We start from the raw sequence: 17,834 nt of genomic DNA on the forward strand, positions 1-17,834 counted from the left end.
AGACCTTCGTTCTAGCATCTTCTTCCTTGCCCATCTTCTAATTATCGCATATTATTTTTTATCACAGACTCTTTATTTTTTGTGTCCACCTTGTGGGCGGACGACCTATGCTGCGCTTACCAGTTTGTTTGTCTCCACTCCGGAACCGTTAAGACTTAGGAGACATCTGTTCTCAAGCTTTGTTACTAGGCAAGATTGTTTAATTGAGTTATTGATGGCCGGTGCAGTACGATGAAAACCACAGTTTTGGACATTTGGCTCATGCTCTTGAGCGGCCGATGGTACAAAGCTACCATCCGCGGGATTATGCCTTTAATGCCGAAGCAATCCTAGCTGAATCTGGCAAAGATATGCCCGCTGTTGAGTTCCGTAAGTCTAGAGATTCTAAATAATGTGTAATCTTTACTAGTCACGCTGCATTTGTGCGGCGAGACGTCGAGACTCGTTTTCACTCCCTGTGAGATCGGTGCTATCGGTTTAAATACGTGCACATTGCACCTAGGGTTTAAGACTAACCACATTTCGATGACAGAGTTTGAAATAGTCTGTCGACGAACCACGCTTTATGCACCTCCCATTGTTTCTTTATTTAGTTTTCTTTCATTAAATTATATGAGAGTGATATAAGAAAATTGTTATGTAGCTAAAGTGTTGTTTGTTTTATAATTATTTTGTGAACAGTATAAGGATAAAGATCAATTAATAAAGTACTCGATGTGTGTATTTCTATATCATTTTAATTATCACAAAATTGTAAGCACTATTTCAATTGAGAGAATACGTATTACAACTGTTGTTAACCGGATGAAGATTTAGCATTCGATTTTGCCGAGCCACCTCCGGTGCTTATACTAACGCTCTTCGCGATATTGATGCTTCCTCCAGGTCGTTGTCCACCGAACCCAGGTCCACCAAATCCAGGACCGCCAAATCCGGGACCACCAAATCCAGGGCCTCCGAAACCTGGGCCGCCGGCTCCGGGCTTTCCAAATCCAGGTCCACCAAATCCAGAACCGCCAAACCCGGGGCCACCAAATCCTGAACCTCCGAAGTTTGGTTTTCCGAAATTTTGATTACCGAAACCAGGACGGGGGAATTGGCCTGGATGTGCAAATCCACCTGATGAAGCTTTCGCGCTAGCTTGACTGACTGAGCCGAACTGAGGAGAACGGGATACACGAACGCCTGAAAATTTATATATTTTTTTATAATATATAGCACGGTTTTTCACACAATAAGTACCAGTATGTAATTCGTAACACAAAATGAGAAATAACATACACAGTCTCAAACATATACTTGCTGTATATGCATAGCATTCGGAACTAAATGAGTGAACTAATTTATGATGTCATAAAAGCATTTCATGTAACATATTCAGAAATCTTGGTAATTCAACTGCACATTTATTGTTACTTAATTAATGCTTTTTTGTTTTGTTTTTGTTAATTAGCTTATAGATTCTAACAGGTTTCATTTGTTCCTAGTTTAATCATCGTGCGTTTATAATGGTTGCACTGGTTTTAAGATTAATGGTAAGTTTTTTTGTATCGTTTGCAATATTGTCGCGCCAATTTGTAAAATAAATAGAAATAAAATAATATCTATCAATATTTTGGTTAAGAATTAACTTTATATTAGCAACTAGTTATGAAAACCTAAAGAAAATGCTTCATTTTCATCTTCACCTTAGCTATTTAAATTATAACAAATTTTTAGTGCTAAAGAAACGATAATATGGTACAATGATTAGGGAAAATGGATCCAAACTCACCTGCGTTGATTTCCACCACGCATGCTAACAGAACGGAGAGAATGAAAAATTTCAGAAACATTGTGAACAAGCGAAACCCGAACTCCTAATAATTCAATGCAACCACGGGAGCCAATTTATACGAACACGTAAACATTGGATGTTAAAGCAAATATCGTAACGCAAATAGCGCTCGGTTTGGACACGATTATTTTGTTAAAAAAATACTGACAATTTAACTGACCGCAATAGTAAGTTTTACGCATGTTTTTATAAAATCTAAAATCGAACGACTGGACAACATATTAAAAAGGAAAACATAGCATATATGTAAAAATTTTATTCAAATCAAAAAAATATGTTACTATTTCCGCAAATAATATATCTCTTACGAAAACTTTTACGCAAAATTGATAAAATGATGTAATGACATAATCAAATATCGCCAAAACAGGCACAGGATATATTTTAAAGAATTTTCAAACTGTTTTGGTACTCATCGAAAAGACTCACGGTTCACATGGCCACATGACAACAAGACCTTGACCCTTTAGTAATAATAACATGGTAATACAATACAAACAGTTTGTTTGATTTTGTCGCTAAGTGCAATAAATATTTCCTCATTCCTAAAATCAAAGATGCAAATACAAAGCAAATAAAAAAAAAACCTGTGTTAGGATTCCCTTGTGTTAGATTAATTGTCAATAGTGATTTGCGTCATTGCGATATTGGTGAATAGTGAGAAATGAATAATTACAGCTTCTTTAATATTATTGGAATTCCCCAAATGGGGCAGTCGGTACTTGAGGTATTTTACTGTTTACATGTACATTTATAAAATAAAATATTTACTTCAATATTATGATGCAATATGTCGGATTAGTTTTGCCGAAATGTGTTATGAGATCATTTTATCGTCATCATCATTGTGTCAACTTATTGTCGCCTTCTGCAAGGCATAGGCCATTCCCAAAGGTCGCTACGATGACCGGCCTTGCACTGCCCGCATCTTGCGACTCCCTGCCACCTTGTACACTATCTCATTGGTCCGCGTAGTGGGAGACCTACCTATGTCGCATCTGCCGACTCGTGGTCAACACGTGAGAGGCCACACTGTCATCTACAGTGTAGAACTTCAGAGAAACTTGAATCAGTTTGTGCTACCATATAATAGCATTATTTAACGTAAAGCAACAAGAGTTTCAAACGCGCCCTGATTTGAGAAGAACCCATAACAAACATGAATGAGTATTTTAGGTGTGATATCTCTAACAGTATTCTTCATAAGGTAGTAAAGAAATAGATAAATAGAAAAAAATATTTTATTGTTCCTCTGCTGGGATACATGTGTTTTTCCGAAAGAGCGTATTGATCGATTTCATATACCTCATACATCGAGCCCCCAACGGGCATGATGCACCGAACATCACACGACAACGAACACACACCCACGACATCGCCTAGTCCGAGTTCAAGCGAGGGCGTTCAGGAGAAGTCGGTGTTGCTCCCGACCGCCGAGTAGTCCTCGCTTCGCATAACTTACTCCACACTATAGTCACAACCCTATACACCTACACGGGTATAGTCTCACTTCATGCTAAAGTGTGTGTGACGATGTAACTGGAATGGCCATCGCCTAGAGTAAATTTTTTTTGCTAGCAGACCTCCTGGATTTGCAGGCTATGTATGGATAAAGCTGCACAATGCCTTAGTCGGCTAGCAACATAACGTCAATCACATCAAATGCAATGAATTTCATTTAAGTATTGTACTTTTTTCTTCACCTAAATACACATTGCACCAGGTCCCTAGCTCAGAGTTTTTTTTTTTATTAAAACATTAAATTCTGCGGCCAGTAATATATGACGAATAAATTTTATAATAGGAAAAGAGTTTTCTATTAATAATTACACCTAGATCAAAACTAAATTAACGACTTTGAAAAAAAATTATGAACTTCGGGTGCGGCAGCAGCAGATATAAGTGTAATACCTGTATAGCCTTTTGGAGGATTTAATCCTGTGATGAGCAAACATCAGCTCACGCATGGAACGGCCTTCCAAAGCAGCATTGGATCAGTTAAAATTTAGTTAAGTTAAGAGAGGAGTTTGGTCGGTAAAGGTGAAAAACGCTTCCTGAAATCCGTTACAAGAGCCGTCAGTCTCGGGCGCCGTACCGGGCTCTACCCCCTACAACGCGATGGACCCAGCACACGCACGGTGAATGCATGAAATATATTATCTATGTTATATACAACATATTAATTATACAACTTATTTTTTTATTATGATATCGGTGTTTGAAATATTAAAGTAAATATCAGTTTCTCCATTTGTAGTTAAAAAAAAAGTTTGTAAAGTAAACTGTTTTATACTGCTTTAATTTATGAACGATATTAAAAAAGAATGTGATTACGTCACTGCAGCGTGATCAGATACTTCAGACTGTTATGGCAAATTCACAGTCAACGAACTATAGAGATGGGTATGCGCGGAATTACAAAAACAAAGGTCACGACGGGCTTGAGATTCTAGAGTAAAGACTGGCAAGCTAAGCGTAGGACATCCTCCCACGAGGTGAATAGACGACATTGATAAGGTAGGCGGAAAACGCTGTTCCGTGCCGCTTCCAGCTGGTCTTAATGGTAACCTATGGGATGGAGGTCGAAATAGAATAGAGGATTGATGTAAGGAACATCTCCTCCTTGGTAGACGACGAAAAACGTTGCCTTTCGTTCTTAAATTCAGCAGAGATCGAACAGGTTACAATAGAGAGAAAAAACAGAGCAATAAGGATCGCGTAGGTATTATATAATAACTATAAAATTATATACATTGTTTAAAAATGTTATTAGATAGACAAATAGGAGGTATATAACCAAAGACAAGAATTAAATTGTATTGTCATAAAAAAAACCCACTGTGATATTTAGGGAGCGAAAGAGAAGCAAGAAAGGTGACGTATAGAAGAATACTAGTTAGCCAGAGGGATGTGAGATATTGTGACGGAAAATAGAGGAACGTATGACTGAGATTGTGACGAAAATAAAGAGAGAAAGTAAAAATGGAAATGAAATACATGATTAAATTGTAAAACCCTGCCAAGATATGGGTTAACGAGTGGTCCCCAATAACGGAGGCCATGAAAAAAAACCTATGGGGAAGGCCTATGTACTTCTTACGGCTCAAGTGATGTTAGAAAAGAATAATCAATCTGTTTTGGCTCAATAAAATGGTTTTTATGCTTTCAAAAAGAAAGTGTGATTTTTGTAGTGACTTTCGTAAGATGTAATGTTGTTCATTCACATTATTTGACCAATGATAGAAGTCTTCTAGCTTACAAGAACACCGCTATGCCAGTTGTTTCTTTTTCGAGTTATAAGGAATTGCAAATACTTTAATTGTATAACATTCGAATCAAAACACAATTAATTTGAAGCATCAAAATCTCGCATGTTACGAAATAAAAAAAATTGTTATCATTTTCATCATTGTCTTCATGTTATAAGTTTACGAAACTTCTAAACAATGCTGATAAATAAATTATAAAAACAGAAAATATATTACGCAAAATTACTAACAATTTTATTTTCAGAAGCGCCTGGCATTAAAAGTATACTAAATTTAAATTTCATGCACATATGCTAATCATTTCCAAAAGGCAAAAAAAAAACTACAAATCCGTAAACATTTTTCGAATCCTCAATAATTACATTTCTGTATTGTTAGCTAATATATTTTAAAAAATATGTGGTAAAGGGTGACCGAAGAGTTAAACCTCTCATCATTAATGCAATATTACTTTTGAAGAGATGAAAGATATGAATGTTAGATAAAAAAAATATATTTATTTTCGGAATGGAACAGTATGTTGTTGACCAGTATAACTTGATATATCGCTGACCAATAAATTTGATATAAAGGATAATCATTGTTAAAGAAAAGAAGAATACAAAGAAATAGAATTTCTGATATCTTTTAAATTTGCCATCTCGCTTTTTGGCAAGAATTTTGTTAATTGTAATAACATGATATTATCCCGGATCTTAAGCGATACATTAAATAACTTAACATGTCATATACTAATGGTAAGTGTGAATATAATGAACAATCCCCACAAATTCCTAAAAGTAGCGCTAATATTTATGTTTACATTACAATTTGATATTTCTAACTAGTTGGTAAGATTTTTCTTGGAAAAAAACTCTACAATTCGTTTATATAACACACGTTCGATAATTTTCAGACAGAGTAGTTTCATAGCTTCGAGATGGCTAAAGCATATTTAATTTTCATAGGATTATACGCCGTTGTGGTGCACGGCGCGCCAACTTCGAGCACGACTCCTCCGCCAGCAGTTCACACTCAGCAATGGAGCGGTGTCACTCACAGCAAGGACGGGCAAGGAGTGTTTAGTGGTGCGGCAGCTGCTATAGACGGAGGCGCGCAGACTGGAAGTGAAGCGTTCTCATTAGCTTCCACCGCTGTTGGTTCTGGCACCAAAGACGATAAAGCCAAACCAGTGGCATTAGCCAGTAGATTCGGTGGAGATTTTGATGATTTTTCTTCAGGAGGTAGTGGCGGTTTCGGAAGAGGAGCAGGATACGGAGGTGGTGAGAAATTTAGTGCAAGCAAGAGCAGTTTTAAAGAATCACATTACTCTTATCAAAGCGGCGGTGGCAAACAGTACAGTTATGGTACCGGTGGAGGTTTTCAGAACGGTGGTGGTAAGGGTTCTGGTTTTCACCACCATCATTTCCAAGGCTATGGAAATAACAGAGGGGCCTTTGGCGAACGTGGCTTTGGCAATGGTCAAAGTGGGTACGGCGCAGGATCAGCCTCCCAAAGCTCGTCATTTGCATCAAACGGCGGCAGTGCAGGAGATGACGGATCAGCTATACATTTTAACGGTGAAAGTTCCAGGGATAAAGGCGACTACTTCCAACAAGGACAATTGAACCCTGGATCAGGCTATGGATCAAGTAGTAAAAGCTCTGCATATGCTGGTAATGAACAACTTCAACAACAACAACAGCAACAATTTCAGCTGGGATCGCAAGAAGGGGGACTTCAATCTGGTGCCGGAAGTGGTAGTGCTGGATACGGGTCGGCAGGAGGCTACAGAGGTGAAAGCTCTGAAGGATATGGAAGCCAGAACGCACAATACGGTCAGTCGAATTCAGCATCAGGGTCAAGCGCGTACGGTAAGAGTGACGGATTTTATGGCAACGAACAACAACAACAACAATTACAGCAAAGCGGCTACGAATCGGGCGCTGGAAGCGGTCAAGCTGGATATGAATCCGGATCCAGTTCAAAGCAATCCGGATCGGCCTCTCGCGGTTACGGTTATAACCATCATGGACACAGTGATCTGCACTCAGGTTTAGGCGGAGCCCTGCAGCTCGCTTCACAGGGTTTGCAGCAAGCTCAGCAGCAGAACAGCGGCTGCAGTACTTGCGGTAAGAGCAGCTACGCGCTCAGTAACGCCAAGAGTCACAGTGGTTCAGCTATAGCTCTGTCCGTTGCCGGTTAAGCCAGAAAAATCTCCAAAGGTGTAATCATTTACAGTGTAATATTGTTTTGGTATAGAATAATTTATTAAAGACTTATCAACTTAAAATATTTTTTCTTTATTTCACACCTAAATTTTACCCACATTTAAACTACGGTGTAAAATATTAACATTTTTCATTGTTCAGACGAAAACATATTTAAAATTTGATTTTCTAATGTCCTTGTCATCTGAGTTTATACCTAGTTCAGTATCTGATGGTATTTATTCTGTACAAGAGCGGAAACGTAAATAAAATTGTTGTAAATATTGTCACACGAAAATCACACAATAAACTTAAAGTGGTATGTAGGCTTTTGGTGGTAAAGCACACCAATCTCTTAGCATCCTGTTTATTCCTTGACCGAACGAAAACGTCATGTTTAAAAAAAACAATAGTGAATTTTCTAAATAAAGCGAACTTAACACGCCTTATACTTTGTGGACGATACATAAGACAAGGTTCATGTTCAATTAAAAAAGGCCTAAATGCTTCCATGAACAATTGATTCCTGTTCATATCTCAACAAATGATTATTTATAGCAGCAACATAGGCTCGAATAATACTGTTTGGTTTTTATAGCGAGTTAAAGATACCAGAGAATCAATTATCACATAGTCCGGATGCAATCTGAGGCTGTAACTAAATCACGTTAATGTTTCTTTAGTGTTGGAAATTACGTATAGCGTTCATTTGTTTTTAATATTGTATAATTACTGTCTTTTACGTTCATTGCTTTTTAATTCGTTACATAGGGGCTAACTTACGGCACAAAAACAAAAGGATAAGTCCAGCCATAAGAAGTAGCCTATACCACGTATACCCCGGGACGGGCTATCTGAAATAGCACAGCGCGAGGGAAGATCGCGTGGCGATCCCTGATCCGAAGATACCGCGCTTTCCCACATAGCGCAATGGGTGATAACGGGGGAGGGGGGCGGTTAATGGGTAGGAATTACACATAACCCTGCCCCCCCCCCGGAGGCAGGGCATCTTGAACGTCCGAAATATATTCCCCTCAAAACCAAAAAAGTCTTGTCGTTAATCTGTCAACGATTAAGTAATCCGGTAACTTTATCGCCATTTAAAATACGAAGCGGTTACAGGAGCCCAGAAGAGGTGAATGGCCATAAAAATTTAAGTGGAAGGAAGCCAAAACCCACCACTTTAAGCGTTTTCTAAGAAAAATGTTTTCGTAGTTTTATATTTATTTTGTATACGCATAATAAATACAAAGTATTAGGAAAATAATAAAAGGTGTTAAATAAATCGGTAAAGTCGTTCTCATGTTATGACGTAACCAAGGAAAAAAAAAGATTATGATATATTTAACAGGATTTTCTCAGAATTTATGTCATGCACATAGGCAATTAACACATAAACATAGACAGATGCAATATTTTGCAAGAAATTATGTCGCGCGATAAATATATATTTATTTGTTTAACCTTAATACTATTTCCGTTACAAAGAAACCCCTAGAGAAATTTCTGTAATTCCCGAAACCAAATGTTAAATTTAATAACTTAACATGTCATATATAGAAATAGGTAATTAAGTGTGAATGTAATAAACAATCTAGATACATCTCTTAAAAGTAGCGCTAACATGTATGTTTACATTGTAATTTGAAGTTTCCGAAGGGTAAAAATGTTATTCTTAGAAGAACACTCCTATCTTTGGTTATATAACGCTTGTTCGATAATTTCTAGACAGAATAGTTTCATAGCTGCAGCGAGATGGATAAAGCATATTTTATTATGATAGGCATATATGCCGTTGTGGTTCATGGCGCGCCTACATCGAATACGACCTCTCCGCCTTCAGTTCACACGGCGCAGTGGAGTGGTGTTACCCACAGTAAGGACGGGCAAGGAGTATTTAGCGGTGCGGCGGCTACTGTTGACGGAGACGCGCAAACTGGAAGTCAAGCGTTCTCCTTAGCTTCCACTTCTGTTGGTTCTGGAATCAAAGACGACAAAGTCAAACCGGAATTATTAACCACCAGATTTGGTGGCGATTTTGATGATTTTTTATCAAGTGATGACAGTTCTGGTGACGGATTCGGTGGAGGAGTAGGATACGGAGGAGGTGAGAAATGTAGTGAGAGCAAGAACACTTTTAAAGAATCACACTACTCTTATCAAAGCGGAGGTAACAAACATTACGGATACGGTAATGGTGGAGGATTCCAGGGCGGCAGTGGAAGTGATTCTGGTTTTCATCACCGTCATTTTCAAGGCTATGGATACGGCGGAGGTAATTTTGAAGGAGGAGGTATAGGAGGAAATGGTGGAGTAAGCTTTGGTAATGGTCAAGCTCAAAATGGTTATGGCGCCGGATCATCTTCCCAAAGCTCCTCATTTTCTTCAAGCGGAGGCAATGTAGATGATGGGTCTGCTGTACATTTTGATGGTAGGACCTCAGGACATAGAGGCGACTACTTCCAACAAGGACAACTGAATTCGGCATCAGGTTATGGATCAAATAGTAAAAGTTCTGCATATGCTAGTAACGAACTTCAACAACAACAGCAACAACAGCAGCTGGGTTCGCAAAGAGGTTTCGAATCTGGCGCTGGAAGTGATGTAGGAGATTTTCAAGACGGAGGAGAAAGGCATTCAGATTTTTACCACCACCATTTCCATCGCTATGGTCATGGCGGAGGTGATTTTGAAGGACGGGGTATTGGAGGAAATGGCGGACTAAGCTTTGGTAATGGTCAAGCTCAAAGTGGTAACGGCGCAGGATCATCTTCTCAAAGCTCTTCTTTTTCTACAAGCGGCAACAGTGCAGGAAATGAAGGATCAGCTATACATTTCAACGGTGAGACCTCTAGGGATAGAGGCGACTATATCCAACAGGAACAATTGAACTCTGGATTAGGATATGGATCAAGTAGTAAAAGCTCTGCATATGCTGGTAATGAACAACTTCAACAACAACAACAGCAACAATTGCAGCTGGGATCGCAAGGAGGAGGTTTTCAATCTGGTGCCGGAAGTGGTAGTGCTGGATACGGGTCGGCAGGAGGCTACGGAGGTGAAAGCTCTGAAGGATATGGAAGCCAGAACGCACAGTACGGTCAGTCGAATTCAGCATCAGGGTCAAGCACGTACGGTAAGAGTGACGGATTTTATGGCAACGAACAACAACAACAATTACAGCAAAGCGGCTACGAATCGGGCGCTGGAAGCAGTCAAGCTGGATATGAATCCGGATCTAGTTTAAGCCAAATCGGTGCAACCTTTGGCGGATACGGTTCTAACCGTCATAGCCACAGTAATCTGCATACAGGATTAGACGGAGCCTTGGAGTTGGCTTCACAGGGCTTGCAGAAAGCTCAGCAGCAAAACAGCGGCTGCAGTACGTGTGGTAAGAGCGGCTATGCGCTCAGCAACGCAAGAAGTAATAGTGGTTCAGCCATTGCTCTGTCCGTTTCCGGTTGAGCCAGAATTTTTTTTCTTTGTAACATATTGTTGTGTTATCGAATAAATTAATAAAGACGCTAAATCTCTTAAATTATATTCCTTTTATTCATCTTCAAATTGTACGGTTTTTCTACAATGTAAAAACAAAATATCAACATAACTATTTAACTTTTTCACAACAAATTTTTTTAATAATTATTTATTAAAATGGTCTTAGTTGCATTTGTGAACGAGGGTATACTTTATTCAGTCTCAAACAGGCTTCGTACAGCATTGAGTCTACAGATAAAAATTACACCTTTTTTTAAAATGTCAATATAGACACCAGTTGTGTAAGACACAAGATTGTTAAACTTAGTAACTAAAGTTGACAAAGTATATTTAATTTGTAATAAAAACTAAGAGTACGTTGTCCAAATAAACCAGACTTTTTCATAATTGGAAATATGAATTAACTTTTTTTATGATCGAAGTAAATAGCGTATCTTAATGTGCCAAAGAACTCCATCTAAAATATATATTACTATTTTTATGTATAAAGAACCTTTCAAAACCTTTAAATTTTCTTATATTTTCAAAAGAGCATACTTTGGAAAATGAGATATAATAAACATAATGCTTCCACCTTTCAAGGTAGACGATACGACACATTTTGCAAAGAAATCATTTTTTTAATTAAAAAAAGCGGCCATTCCTCTCCCAAATGTCTACGTTTTTTAAACGCGAAAAAATATTGTTAAAAAAACACCCTAGCGATGTTAATTAGAATTAATAAAAAAATCCTTTTTTACTATTGGAAAAACATTTTACATCAATAATAGAAAAAAAACTTTTCTTTTTTTAAATCCAATTGCTTTTAACTACTTAATTGTACTGTACGCATTCTTGTAAGAAATGAGGTATTAATCCTCATTTTTCTATAGTTATTTCTATTATATAGTCATTTCTCTAGCACCGTTTAAAGCTCATCATAGGTATTTATGGTATTTGCATTAATTTATGTGGTAAATAAAATTTGCCTTTTAATATTAAATATATGGCTATCTGTAAGGACGCCTGAGAATATTATCTAATAAATGAGGTTTCAATTTACCTTCATCTACCCACGTGTTAACTTTAAAGAGTTTTTTAAAGAATTGAATATTTAACTTAAAATATTTACGTAGATTTTTTTCTTCTTAATATACTTTTGATATTAATTGAGATTCGTTTTGAAATACTAATTCACAGGAGGTATTTTACTGAAATAGTAATAGTAGGTACGATTCCACTGAAGAGAAATATTTTCTTCCAAATATAAATAATACAATTGCTACTTTCAATCCAGTAAAATTAGACATGTGACATCACGTCCTGAACTGAAGTTCCCTAGCAACCCCTCAATGTCAGTAACGATAGATATCAACTCCCTGCTGAGCCTAAAGATAAGATCCAGACCGTACTTTCTGAACATGACGAGATTAATTCAAAAGGAACCATACCGAATAGGAATAGTTACAAAAAGGAAAAATTATTACAATGTAATATAAGAAAAAGAGCAAAGAACAAAAAGTCAACACTAAAGACAATCTCTTTATTCTCTTCTCTAGGCTTCACGAAATCGGAAACTACTTTTAATGCACCTATGTACACATTCACAAAAAACTCTGAAAAAGAACGACTGAAAAAGAAAGAAAAAGAAGAATGTAGCTTGTAAACGTGGTAATGAAGTATTTAAAATTTTAAAAATTTTGTTCGTCGTGGATTATTTTTAATGCAAGTCTCTTTACTAGCCATCATAGCTTTATTTTAGATTGCATGATGTCATTATTTAAGAGGAACTTGATATTGGTTTCTGTCGAATTAAGCTATTCTTATTGTTATTTAAGACAATGAAGTTTACTTAAATAAATGAGTAAGAAGTAGTAGCCCAACGGTAGAGGACTGAGATCTGTTAACATAGATCGCCAGTTCGATTCCCGCGAAACAATGTTACATAATTCGTACTTTGAGCTTTAATTATATAGAATTGTCAATGCTCACAAACAAGATTTCAGAAGATGGGCAACAGCGTCCACTGCGTACTATAATACACACTATCGCCAATCTGCTTTCCGAGCGTGGTAATTGTGGGGATATGCCACATGTACAGATACTTGTGGACTAAAACGAAATAAAGAAATTAATGATGAATGTAATGGAAAAACTGATGCAGCTCATAAAGACAAAATCGTTACGTTAATTATAAAAAACAACATTACGTAATTGTAAGCAATTATGCTATTCACTGGGAATAACCTAGTGTCGTGGTCCGGCGTTGATTTCGCACCTACTTATAAGTCATCGCTACTCATTATCACATCTATCCAGGAACTGATTCTCAGTATTTATGGCCAGTGTGTTTCATGTTTATTCACGACAGCTATAAAATTGTAACATGATACAATTGGTGTCATTAGGTCTATCAAAATGTTACGGAAGCTAGCTCTACTCTTGGCTGTATCTATTCATCCAGCAATTTGCGATACTGATGTACAAAGTAAGTATGTTTGTTCTGGTAAACTTTGACTAATAATATTATGTAATATTTAATCTTAACAATTAAATATTTAATTTTAGACTTTGGTTTGATAAAGGAAATGTTTCATCATGTATAAATATATATATTTTTTTAATTTTATAAAAAGTTCTGTTAACGTATTTACTATATTGTCTGATGATAAATTTCGAGCATTTATTGATTGACAACTAATCTTAATAAATCTCCAATACTTGAATACTCATCTTGAATAGTTGTAGACTCATTTGTCGAGTCAATTTATAACCGATTTGTTTTTGATCGTTACATTTATTCTTCCAGATGATTTTACCAGGATAAAACGTGCACCGTACCATTGCGACTATCCGCAACAATTTGAACCACCTCCACCGCCACCGCCGCAACCACCAGTACCACATCCGCGGGCGTTCATGTATCCAATACCTTCAAATAAGGACTTACGCTGGGAGCAGTTCATTAAACGACAAATGTACAATGAAAGGAACTTAGAACATCAAGAATATTATGATTCTCGAGAACCAAACGGATATCAAAATCAATTTGATAATTACAATGGAGATGGCAACCGGCCTTGTGCGAAGTGTGCTAAGAAGAACCTGGCTGTCAGTAACGCCAAAAGTGACACCGGAGATGCAGTAGCGGTCGCTATATCTAACGGAAACAATGGCTAAAAGTATCGGCAATACATCGCTAGATCATATCAATAAATTACTTTAAAATCATCCTATTTATTTATAATGTTATCCAGTTTATTTTAATTTTAGTAATCATAAGATCATCAATGCAAGATAATAATGCAGGAAGAGCTTTAGTCTTGTGTTTTTTTTCTAACACATACATAAAGACGAAGTGTGAAGGTGAGTACAATCAGGCTTGAGGGGATTTATGACCTGCTCCCCGAACTCGGCTTACTGTGTAGAAATTAATCATCTGCAAGAAGAGCTTAACTAAATATAGACTAGAATCATCATCATATCAACCTATAGAAGCCTATAGAACAAGGCATAGGTCTCTTATAGTCTCCATTACCTTTATTATGTCTTCGTTCCACCTTGTAGGGTGCCTTCCAACTACTAGTTTCTCGTGGTCGTCACTCAAAAATTAATTGGCCCCAATAATAATTGGTCGCACTAGCGATGTTCCTCACCTACTGCTACTTCATACGAACAATACTTAAAACTGCTAGGAGGTGACATTGTTTATTTTGCGGATCTCCTCATTTATGCTTCAATTTCGCAGCGAAATGATGAAATAGTGACTGTGCTTCTGTTGTTATAATGACATAATTCAATTCATAAATAAGCTACGTGGGTTTCAAACGTACTGATTTGCGAAGAGCTTATAATAAAATCAGACAATATTTTTTTTGTGATAATTTTTACAAATTTACAGTATTTAGAGCATTTCCGAACTGTACACGTATAATATTTTTGAAATTCATCTTAACGACAAGATGATCTTAAATTAAAAAAAAAAACTATCTTTTGTATTTTATAAGAAATCGTGGAATAGAGTGATAAAATTCTTAAATACGGTAAAACCGGTTACGACACAACCAAAGTCTTCAGCGAAGTGTCATGTACATGAATTTTAGTTATATTTAAGAACATTTTTATCGAAACACGTTTTAATAATTATCTATCTATTTTCAAAAAGATAATTTAGGTTCATTACGTGTCATTAAATTTTTTTTCTCTATACTTCTGCTCATTGCTGGATATATGTATACATTTTATTACAATCAATACTAATTTAATTGGTTAGTACTTATTTTCACAATACACGTAGTTTAAGTACTCTATATCTTTATATAAACTCTTAACGTCAGCCTAAATTTCATCTAATGTAAGAAATCACCTCTTGAATAAGAGCACTATTACTTCTTCTTTTCATCTCTTTTATACGATTTATTGAGTTTTACTGTCTTGATGTGGCATAAGAATTTTAAAAAAATAAGATTTTTTTACAAAAAATCATGTAGAAACATCATTATTTATATATTAATTTATAATAATGAAAAAAGAGATAAACTTTTACTTAAAAATTTAATATAAACGAATATATAGGTACTGGTTATAGAAAAATAATAATATTTTTTTTATATATAATGGAGAAGAGAGTTGTTAAGTTTCTTTACCATTTTTTTGGATATTTTTTATACTTAATGGAATCAGGCATTACCTCGCGGAAGTCCATCCTAAGTAAGAAAAGGACCAATATCTAGCCACTTTCGCACATGCAGTGGCAGTCGTGCAACGAAATGCACCGCCCGCCAGCCCGCTGAGACAAATGCGTATGCGGCAAACAATGCGAATCACACAACCAAACCACTCAACACGTGTTTCACCCCTCCACGGGGCATCTTCAGGAGCTATGTTACACCGATTAGTGTTCTGTGTTTGGCACTTTTTTATACAGTTTAATTGGATATCAATTGAATTTTACCTTTACACGTTTTGATCATATTTAAAAATTTTCAAAATATACTGCACTTAAAAAAGCTGTGGCTAGACCGTCTAAAGACCAAACGGCAATGACAAATCATTACTTTGTTGTTGTTAGTGGGTCTTTAAGTAAAGAAAATTAATAACTTAGTAAGATTTACTATGTAATGTCTCTATGTTATATTATAGAAAACTTGATATAGAAAAAACTCATTAATCAACTAAGCGCTTAATTTTTAAGGTAGCTGTGTAATTATAATTAAGCTACACAGCTTTGATAAAAATAACAGTAACCACAATAATCGACGGCCTTATAATATATGGAAAACTTCACTGTCTTAGTAATTGCACCATAGAATGTTGAAGATATATAAATATGTGATAGCACACTTTCTTTTTAATTAAACCCGAAAAACCAGCAACATAAACTGTACAGATGATAAAAAAAGTTGATTTATTAACTGACGAGTTTCTATTGGGTTTTTCTATTATTCAATGTGTTTTAACACCTCTCTAGGTTTATTGAATGATAAATAATTAATTAGCGTTGAATTTGAAATTGGAGCGGTCCAAACCGTTATGTAATTAAAGACTCATAAATTATGTGTTGTAAATGTCAATCCTATATTGACTTTTTTATTACAGGCCAGTATTCAACTTTATCCTTCATGGAGGTTCAATGTTTCCGCGTTCGTGTTACGATAAACTGATTTCATACGTGTTAAAATAAATATTGAAATAAAGGAAATATAACATTTTTTATTGTCGTCTTGACCAAAGAATTTGTAGAATTTAAGCAATTTAACTTTCAACCTTAAAATTATTGGAATACGTTATAAAGTTCATCACAGTCGATCAATTGCTTTAAAGTAATAATAACGCGATAGTTCGGTTTCAAATAAGTATTTTATTTTTAAAACGAGTATTACAATTACTAAACTAATATTGAAATTTCATTACAAATGTTTATATATAACTTTAATAATTATTATAGAGTCAAAGTTAATATTCGCGCCCTAAATTTGGTGCAATAATTAACAATTCATAATTATCATTATTTCAGTAGTTGGACGTCCACAGCTGGGTCTCTCGTAGATTTGCAATAAGACCGCTAGGAAATGGCCTACATCCAAAGTCTCATCCAAACAAACTTAACGAGATGGCCGTTTATCAGCGATCCATGGTCTTTTCTGCAGAGCCTATTATTAAACCTTATTTTAACAATATAACAATTATGCCTTTCGATAACCATATGATAAGCAATAAATATTATATTTAATTAATGTTAAATTGTTACTGCCAAAAAATAAGACAAAATCATTTTTTTAACACTGGAACTTTTAACAAAACTAATTGATCGTAAATTTTTTTTAATCAATTTTATTTTTGAATCTACTCTGCTTCACAAAGTGTTATAGCTATATTTTCATGTACCGTTACTATCCTGGAATTATATCTAGTATTCTAACAAAAATCTTTCTTCAGTGTATACGGCGGTACTTTATGCATTGTCGTTTCCACGCATGGACGCCCATTGCCAACATAAGCCTAGGTATACCATAATCGCTAACGCTTGGCAGGTGGTTTGGCGATCGCAGTGTTGTATTATGGCAGAGGACGCTGCTACCCATCCTCTAGAAACTTGTTTGTGAGCAGTTGCAATCCTATCCTATATAATTAATGTACAAAGTATAAATTGTTAATAGGATTGTGCATCCGGAATCGAACCCGTGATCTATTATCGCAAATTTGAGTCCTCTACCGATGGGCACTGCTCAATACTTGTATATTTCATATCGATCGCTTCCAAAAATTATTCTATACATAACTGTGAATAGTTGCTAGTTATAAAAAAAATTAAAAAAAAGAATATTAACTAAAATAGCAGACTTTTAGAAATTTAAAAAAAATGACATTTCAACCTTATCTGCGTAAAATTATATCATTGAATTTTTACTTAAATTTTAATATCTTATTTTAGCTATATTAGTATAGGTTATTGCCAAATTAGCAAATTTTCGATAAACAACACCATAATAAAATGCATCCTACGGATGCTATAATCCGGTGAGAAATTCGCGAGAAATATCAAATAGCGGTAGATTCAAG

The 17,834-nt window shown here is 35.8% G+C and overlaps 4 protein-coding genes across 4 annotated transcripts; 3 read left to right on the top strand and 1 right to left on the bottom strand.

Annotated features, from left to right (window-relative positions):
- Positions 1–717: 717 nt before the first annotated feature.
- Positions 718–1,849, bottom strand: LOC137927043 (gastrolith matrix protein-like). The gene is made up of 2 exons (XM_068770828.1): positions 1,775–1,849; positions 718–1,185 (listed from the first exon to the last, which is right to left on the bottom strand). The coding sequence occupies exons 1-2, from the start codon at positions 1,833–1,835 to the stop codon at positions 797–799; spliced, it is 450 nt and encodes a 149-aa protein (XP_068626929.1). The 5' UTR covers positions 1,836–1,849; the 3' UTR covers positions 718–796.
- Positions 1,850–6,025: 4,176 nt separating this feature from the next.
- Positions 6,026–7,291, top strand: LOC137926639 (loricrin-like). Its single transcript, XM_068770307.1, has one exon. The coding sequence runs from the start codon at positions 6,026–6,028 to the stop codon at positions 7,289–7,291; it is 1,266 nt and encodes a 421-aa protein (XP_068626408.1).
- Positions 7,292–9,051: 1,760 nt separating this feature from the next.
- LOC137926996 (uncharacterized) lies at positions 9,052–10,824 on the top strand. Its single transcript, XM_068770760.1, has one exon. It carries the CDS (start codon positions 9,072–9,074, stop codon positions 10,758–10,760), a length of 1,689 nt encoding a protein of 562 aa, XP_068626861.1. The 5' UTR covers positions 9,052–9,071; the 3' UTR covers positions 10,761–10,824.
- Positions 10,825–13,158: 2,334 nt separating this feature from the next.
- On the top strand, positions 13,159–13,955 carry LOC137927102 (uncharacterized). The gene is made up of 2 exons (XM_068770893.1): positions 13,159–13,260; positions 13,582–13,955. The coding sequence occupies exons 1-2, from the start codon at positions 13,191–13,193 to the stop codon at positions 13,950–13,952; spliced, it is 441 nt and encodes a 146-aa protein (XP_068626994.1). The 5' UTR covers positions 13,159–13,190; the 3' UTR covers positions 13,953–13,955.
- The last annotated feature ends 3,879 nt before the right edge of the window (positions 13,956–17,834 follow it).

This window comes from Battus philenor, unplaced genomic scaffold (assembly GCF_028537555.1).
Source record: "Battus philenor isolate CCGP_79_NKW_IND1 unplaced genomic scaffold, ilBatPhil1.0.hap1 SCAF_3, whole genome shotgun sequence".
Classification (NCBI taxonomy): domain Eukaryota; kingdom Metazoa; phylum Arthropoda; class Insecta; order Lepidoptera; family Papilionidae; genus Battus; species Battus philenor.

Bases quoted from the DNA above. Each gene is read 5' to 3' on its own strand.
- LOC137927043 (XM_068770828.1), bottom strand. From the start codon at position 1,835: ATGTTTCTGAAATTTTTCATTCTCTCCGTTCTGTTAGCATGCGTGGTG. The intron at 1,186-1,774 runs GTGAGTTTGGAT...ATAAATTTTCAG, and splicing joins CGTGGTGGAAATCAACGCAG to GCGTTCGTGTATCCCGTTCT.
- LOC137926639 (XM_068770307.1), top strand. From the start codon at position 6,026: ATGGCTAAAGCATATTTAATTTTCATAGGATTATACGCCGTTGTGGTG.
- LOC137926996 (XM_068770760.1), top strand. From the start codon at position 9,072: ATGATAGGCATATATGCCGTTGTGGTTCATGGCGCGCCTACATCGAAT.
- LOC137927102 (XM_068770893.1), top strand. From the start codon at position 13,191: ATGTTACGGAAGCTAGCTCTACTCTTGGCTGTATCTATTCATCCAGCA. The intron at 13,261-13,581 runs GTAAGTATGTTT...TTATTCTTCCAG, and splicing joins TTGCGATACTGATGTACAAA to ATGATTTTACCAGGATAAAA.